The sequence below is a fragment of the Scardinius erythrophthalmus genome (assembly GCF_964197995.2).
Source record: "Scardinius erythrophthalmus genome assembly, chromosome: 3".
In the NCBI taxonomy this organism is placed as follows: domain Eukaryota; kingdom Metazoa; phylum Chordata; class Actinopteri; order Cypriniformes; family Leuciscidae; genus Scardinius; species Scardinius erythrophthalmus.
The window spans coordinates 56,007,591-56,015,008 of record NC_138223.1 but is presented as its reverse complement, the minus strand read 5'-3'; the positions used below and the strand labels follow the sequence as shown (position 1 = coordinate 56,015,008).

The 7,418-nt window shown below is 37.3% G+C and overlaps 1 protein-coding gene across 4 annotated transcripts; it reads left to right on the top strand.

Annotated features, from left to right (window-relative positions):
* Nucleotides 1-384: 384 nt before the first annotated feature.
* LOC308688193 (polymeric immunoglobulin receptor-like) lies at nt 385-6,909 on the top strand. Of its 4 annotated transcripts, XR_014029838.1 has the most exons (10): nt 385-605; nt 704-1,018; nt 1,614-1,964; nt 2,076-2,381; nt 2,557-2,871; nt 2,952-3,254; nt 3,323-3,622; nt 4,486-5,004; nt 5,135-5,194; nt 5,379-5,831. XR_014029838.1 is itself a non-coding variant. In XM_081361120.1 (9 exons), the coding sequence occupies exons 1-8, from the start codon at nt 554-556 to the stop codon at nt 5,161-5,163; spliced, it is 1,971 nt and encodes a 656-aa protein (XP_081217246.1). In that variant the 5' UTR covers nt 385-553; the 3' UTR covers nt 5,164-5,194; nt 5,379-6,909. The 4 variants fall into 4 exon arrangements, 2 of the variants coding, with proteins under 2 accessions (XP_081217246.1, XP_081217247.1); XR_014029837.1 differs by having other exon boundaries at nt 4,486-5,194; nt 5,379-6,162; XM_081361120.1 differs by lacking the exon at nt 4,486-5,004 and having other exon boundaries at nt 5,379-6,909.
* Nucleotides 6,910-7,418: the final 509 nt, after the last annotated feature.

Below are 7,418 nucleotides of genomic sequence, written 5' to 3'. Positions count from 1 at the left end.
CTAATCTAAACCCTGTCTGTGAAACCAGGCCTAGAAGTGCTCTTATATCAGGAGTAATCTCTTAGAGATCTTTCACAACATCTAAAGCACATTAGATCCTCACAGTGCGTCTGTATGCCCAATTACCGGAAATACTGTCATGTTTAAAGATGACTGAGGTCTACTAAAACTGTTTCACACACGTCAGTTTCTCTGTGGTTTTCATGATGAATGCAGGATGAAGTCTTTACACCCTTCTGTCACTCTTAATGTATATGTTTATATTAATAAACGGATGTGTCCTCTGCCTTCTGTGTTTCTCTGCTTGTCTTTCACACATATACATTTCACACACATCTCAACACTCTCCGCCCTGTTAACAGTGCAGATCTGGGTGGAACCGTTAGAGAATAAGGAAGAAGAAACGAGAGAAAGACTGACGGAGGATCTGTGCACTTCTAATGATAGTGACTTACATCACATTCAAGAAACACATTTGATCAGTTCTTGCTTTCACTGGATTGGGATCGGATCTGGTTTATCTCTGGATATCTGAGACTGAAGTCAATCTGGAATGAAGGCTGCCATCATCATCTTCATCTTCATCACCCTCTGCCTGATCTCAGGTCAGTTCTTCACTGCTCAGTCTGGGTCATATAATATACTATATTACCCAGATTGATGATATATAATAACCCAGAGCAAATGAACTTGTGTTTGGCAGGTCAAGTACTTTGTGTCAGTGTGTTTGGATGCACTGGAGGGAGTTTAATGTTCAAGTGCATGTACAAGAACCAGAGAAAGACTGATGATCAACATAAAGGAAATTATTTATGCAGAGACAGGCGCTGTAAGATGGGCATCAGTACTGATGTTCAGAGGCGATGGGTTTATAACGGGAGATTCGCTCTGTATGATGATGAAAACAGCAGATTCTTCACAGTGTTCATCAGGAACCTCAACAGAGAGGATGATGGGGAATATACATGTGGAAACAATCAGACATGGAGTCATTATGTTAAGTTAGTGGAGAGTAAAGGTACGTGTGACTCTTTATAACTTCCTACAGCAATTATTTATTATAGTATTAAAGGTGCAGTACGGAAGATTTTGAGTAAAAATTAACAAAAATGAATTACTGAAATTTTTTTTAAACAGTTTCCATGCCTTACACTGATTCAAAATGGTCAGATTATAATAATAATCCATATTTCGAGCTGTCAGGTTGGATTATGCAGGGAAAATGTCAGTTTTACTGTATGTCATTCTTCTTTGCATGTTCATGTTACTTCTGTAAAAAGAAAAAAATATATGCAACTTATTAATTCAGTTACATTAATTAATAACTAATTAATTCTTATTAATTTATCTGTTCAGATTACATTTTCAGATGTGTGTTTTTCTGTCAGTATGTCTTGGCGTAGGATGTCACGACTCTAATCTCAGGCAACTATAAATATACCTAAAAACAACCACAATACACATTAAAAGAAAAACACTGTTGATCATGACGTTGTATGTTTCACACAGAGATGGCGATAGAGAGGCCAAAGTTCCCTAGTGCACCTTTAATAACACTAATAATATTTTAGATTTAAGTTCATGTCACAAGGTTTCGTTGAAATCATTTTCAGGGTCTCGTTGTGGGACGTCTGTTATCCTGGACGGGTATCTTGGACAAAAGACGATCACTTTCCGCTGTGAATATGATGAGAAGTTTAAAACACACACCAAAGTTTTCTACAGACTGAACGAGGATCCTGTCCATGTTCTGAACAGTTCACGATCATCACAATCATCTGAGGAGAAGTTCAGTCTGTCTGACAGTCATGAAGATCATTTTACTGTGACCATTAGAGATATTTCTGCAGCGGACGGTGGAGTTTATTTATGTGGAGTGGAGAGAGACGGATCAGATCATCGACCTTCAGATCAGTCATTTACTCACATAACCTTCATTAAAGAGATTCAGCTGAATGTTTCTGGTGAGTTTAGTTTCTTTTAATGAAAACATCCTTACAGTTCTAAATAAGGAATGTAAATCCCTCCTGACTTTTAATAATGTAATAAATTAAGAAATAAATCTTGTTTTGCAGGTAAAATCACGTCTGTCCAGGTTCAGGCCTACTCCAGTAAATCAGTCTTCATCACGTGTAAATTTCCACAAGAATTCAAAGGAAACAAGAAGTTTATCCAGAAAGATCCACCACAGAAGATCTTCGTTGATGGACAGAATCAGTGGGTTCATCATGGTAAAGTGCTCATGTTTGATGATTCCAGTGAAGGACGTTTGAAGGTTTTCATCAGTGATTTAACCGCGGCTGATGAAGCGACGTACAGATGTGGAGTGAATATCCCTGATCATGATCTGTTCACTGAGATTAAGCTGACAGTAAATCAAGGTAAAGAGCTTCTGGGAGGACCTTCATTTTAGAGACTTATAAGAAAGATAGCTTTTTATATATTGTATGTTTTTTTATCTTTTTTGTGTGTATAGTTAAAGGTCCCGTTCTTCGTGATCCCATGTTTCAAACTTATATTTCTTATATTGTATATTTTTCATTGTTTTGTGTATAGTTGATCATTTTCCTGCATCAAGCAACACATCTGCTATTATTGGTGAAAGTGTGAAACTCACCTGCAATTTCCCAGAGAAACACAACGAGACCTTCACACACATCTGCAAAGAGAACAAGGAGAAGATCTGTGAAAGCATCAGTTCATCAGAGAAGAAACGCTTTGAGTTTTCTGCCGGTCCAGCAGGAGTTTTCACAGTGAGCATCAGTAATGTGAGCGTGAGAGATGCTGGAGTTTACTGGTGTGGAGCCGAAACCAGAGACACACATCTGACTTCTGTCTCGCTCACCAATCAACATCAACTCACTTTAACTAGTGCGTGCCGTGACCATAAATCAAATAACATATGCATATATTACAGCATATAAATACTTCTCCTTTTCTTTGACTATTAGTGCCTCCAGTGGTCGGACGTGAAGGAGGTTCATCTGAGATCAAATGCCCTTATGATGAAAACCATTCAACAGAAATAAAGCATCTTTGTAAAAGAAAGTGTTTCACTAAAGATGCTCAACATATCATTCGATCCGATGAAGCCCATGTTAATAAAACAAAGATTTCAGTAAAGGACGACACTGAACTCAATCTCTTCACTGTGACCTTGAGTGACCTGAGAGCAGAGGATGCTGGGATATACTGGTGTGCAGTGGAAGGAGCGTTTAACCTTCCCATTGAGCTCATGATCGTCCTGAAAGATGGTGAGAGTGTTTTCTGGGGATCATCTCAGTGTTTTCTGTCATCATCCTCATGTGTTTGTTCTCTCCAGCGCTCTTCACTCATGCGTCTGTCGGAGGATCGGTGTCCATCAGCTGTAAGAACATCAGGAGTCAAACACAGAGGCTTTTCTGCAGAGGAGATCAGCCCAACATCTGTGTCCGAGACGGAGTTCGTGTTTCATCCGATACGAGGACAAACGGCCGATTCTCTCTGACGGACGAAACCTCAGCTGGAGTCTTTACTGTGAACATCAGCAATCTGACAGAAGAGGATTCTGGGAAATACTGGTGTGCAGAGGAGACTTCTGGGTCGTTCGTATTCACTGAAGTTCATCTACATGTGACTCAAGGTAAAATATTGATTAAACTAATAATCACAATTGTTTTGCTTAAAAAATATACATAACTGCGATCATTTGTCATGATTATTCTAATTTCAGAAATCTATTTTTTACATTTAATCACATTTATTGCACACACAAGTTAGCAAAAATCATGATTTATTATATTTATCATATACATTAACACTCTCAAAACCTTAAACATTGAAATTCCTAATAATAATAATTCCAAATTATGCTAATATTGCACTTTTTATCGTCACACAGATATGAATATAAGTGCATTTATTCAGCAACCTCAATCACAAACAATAGAGTCGAGATCCATTTGTATTTATTACAATTCATCAGTGAAGGTTTGATCGCAGATTAATTCTCACAAGCGGCTCGTGACAGAGCAGACTGACTGAACGACACTTTCATCTAACAGAATATCTCAAATGGAGATCGAGAAACTCCAACTTGTCTGTCAGTGTTTTCAGATCTGGGATATCCGGCTGTCAATCACAGTGTAGAGAGTGTGTGTGCCAATGGTTGACAGATTGCAAAGATAACATAAAACTAAGACATAAAATGTTTCCTTTTTTAAGAGGAAATGTTTGGGGATTTAAACTCTTGACATCTGGCAACCGCAAGCATTAAAGATTGTGAAGGCTTGTTACCAATGCAAGATAACTGAATGTAAAAAATAAATAAAGTTTTCAGAATAAATAACAACGGCCCAATATTGCAACAATTATTTTTTAGAGAAGCAGAAATTGTAATCATGATAAATCGATTTATAATGTAGCCCTACTTTCTACAGCTTTATTTCTTACACACACACAAAAAAAGAAAGTTTGATCCTCTTTGTATGTACTGTCTCTTTAAAGCATCATGTGTGGGAAAGTCTGCAGACTCAGGGTCATCTTCACTCCAGCTGAAGACCACAGACAACATGACGCATCTAAAACCTGCTTGTTTAAGTAAAACTGGCTGTGGCTTTTGTGTTTTAGCTTTTTAGTGTAGTAAGTGCTGTCTACAGAAGTGTTTAGATCCGCCTGACTGTGTATTGAAGTCTGTTTTTGTCTGTGTGGAGCACAAAGGCTATTTTCTGAACATTCACGCAGATCTTATCTATACAATGAAAATACAAAACTGATCCACATTGAAATCGTTCTGCACTGAAAAGCTTAGGTCTGGACAGGTCTTCTGACCTATGATAGCATGTATATATGATGCACAAGAGATTTTAATGATGAATTTGTGTCCGTTGTTTCGTCATATTTTACTGCTTCACAAGACATGAAATAAGTCACATGGGCAGTTCTGTGGTGCTTTTTTAAAGCTTAACAGCCCCTTTTTATACTCTGCTTTTGTAGGACATTATTGAATGGAAGAAGGAAAGTCTGGTAAGATCCAACAGATCCGTTGCTCAGTTTGAGTTGTGATCTGAAACGAGTGTTTGATGTACAGTGTGTGTATGAATGCTTGTGCATGATGTCATAGTCTCACCTTGACAATCCCTTTGTGTGTTTTCAGGCTTTTCTGGTTTCTGTTTGAGGGCTTGATCCGGCTGGCTGAAATACAGCTGTTACCATGGTGAGATGCACACACACACACACACACACACACACACACACACACACACACACACACACACACACACTCTTGTACATCTATCTTTATGAGGACATTAATTGACACAATGCAATCTCTAGCCCCTTACCCTAACCTAACACACATTCGGTTTAACCTCGCATTTTCTCTGCTCTTGTTCACATAGGAATCGTTTCATCATGTGGATCGACTCCAGTCCAGTTACCCACAATCCCCTCTGATGAGCTCCTGTACACGTCTGTCAGTTTCCAGAAGCATGAAGAGTCTCTCAGTGAAGCATGATCTATATGCAATTTAAATACATAAATCTTATGTTTAGACATTTTTTTTTTTTGAGTGTGTTCACGTTGGCCTAATTGGATTAAATTGACATTTTTAATGTTTTTGTTTCGTTTACACTTTCATAGAGGACATCACAGCAAAATAACTATGTAGGGCTAGCACAAGATGGGAAAAGTTTGATTAATTCTTGTTTACTTGTGTTCATTTAATTTATTTTTATTTTAGAGCATTTAATGTGCTTCTTAACAATATTTTATTTATTACACACAAGTTAATTTTTTTTTTTTTTTACCCATCAGCCCTCTGTGTCTAAATAAGAAATAAAAGTCCCAGAGTTAAAAAATGTGTAAAACGAGCCTGTGTGTGACTTGGTATGACTTGATGACTAAGTTGCGACTTGACTTGACTTGACCCTTACAACAGAATGACTTGGCTTGACTTTGACTTGCAATGTTAAGACTTGGACCTGACTTGAGACTTGAATTTAGTGACTTACTCCCACCTCTGGCTTTAGCACTCTCTCGATTCCCAGTAGACTACAGATATTTTCAGTCAGAGAAACAGAGGAAGCTCCCGAAATAAAAGTTGCTTTATTTTATGATAGTCCGGTATAAAGAGACGAGATGTAGGCTACTGACAGATACAATAAAAACATGATTGTGATAGCCATTATGATTGGTCTGATTTCTTCTTACCATGTTTACTATGGTAATGGTTACCGTGCATAGTCTTTTGCATCGGTATAAATATTTCTACCTTATACGGTGATCAGAATCCACATCAGATCACAAACTGAGGTTATTCAAACATGAAAGTGAGTTTTGAGGTAAACTATTTTAAAAGTCTTCAATGCTGATGTTAGCTGACAGAATCATCCGGCGCTGGCGTCTCCAGACTCAGGTAAACTCCGCCTCTGTTCGTAACCACTCCTCTAGCCCGAGCTGGCCCGCTGTGGACCAAGGTATTCGACGGGCCAGAAGATCCTGGCCGTTGTGTGCCGTGCTGCTTATATTTATCACACAGTAAAAATTACGTGAACGTCATCCATAACGTAAACGTAAACGTAGCCCATGCCTGTAATGTAAATTGAAATATCTGAAATGTGTTTAAAAATCATATCACCGTTATTGAAAAAAATTATATTGCGATATATATTGATATTGAATTATTGTCCAGCCCTATTATATCTGTTATTTAACAGTTGATATGGTTATTTAATGCTGATCTAACCAGCAGAAAACACTTGTCAGGTTTAAATCCCAGTTGCGCTGGAGGGTAACATTGTAACACTGCGTTACAATGAGCCCCTATTAGAAATATGCTATTCTATTCTATTCCATTCCATTCTATGCTATACTTTTATGAATTCATTTGAGAAACCATGAGAAAAAGATGAATAAAGACATTAAAGAGTCAATGTTCATAAATTATTCATTATTTTGTTTTGAACTATGCTGTATAACTGTGTTTTGCGGTGTGTTTGATTGTCACAAAAATATTTTATTTTTAATGATTTAAAAAATACCATTTTATGAAGAAGTTAAGAATTGTATTTTATTGACAAAATATTTGAGTTTATCTTGGATATGTTTTTTTTTATTTTATTAGATCAGATAACATTTTAAGCTGTCACATGGTCATGTTACAATGTGCCCTTCACATGTTAGGTGGGGCATGTTGTCACATTTCATTTCCATTCTTTCGGGGTATATCAAGAAAAAAGTATACACTGTATTAATGAAACAAAACCACATAATTGTACTAGACTTGTGAAATCAATGCAGGGAAAAATAAATACTCTGAACACTAAGCAGGTTTACACAAACTGAGAAAGTCAAAAAGTGTTAGGTTGTGGCCCGATCTCTTTGGCATTGATTATTATAAACTTGTAATCAAACCAAGACCTATTGAACCTTTAAATCTG

What these genes read in the sequence shown, in the direction of transcription:
- LOC308688193 (XM_081361120.1), top strand. Translation starts at nt 554, where the DNA reads ATGAAGGCTGCCATCATCATCTTCATCTTCATCACCCTCTGCCTGATC. An exon ending in CACCCTCTGCCTGATCTCAG is followed by an intron (nt 606 to 703) that starts GTCAGTTCTTCA and finishes TGTGTTTGGCAG; the next exon opens with GTCAAGTACTTTGTGTCAGT. An exon ending in TAAGCTGACAGTAAATCAAG is followed by an intron (nt 2,382 to 2,556) that starts GTAAAGAGCTTC and finishes TTTTGTGTATAG; the next exon opens with TTGATCATTTTCCTGCATCA.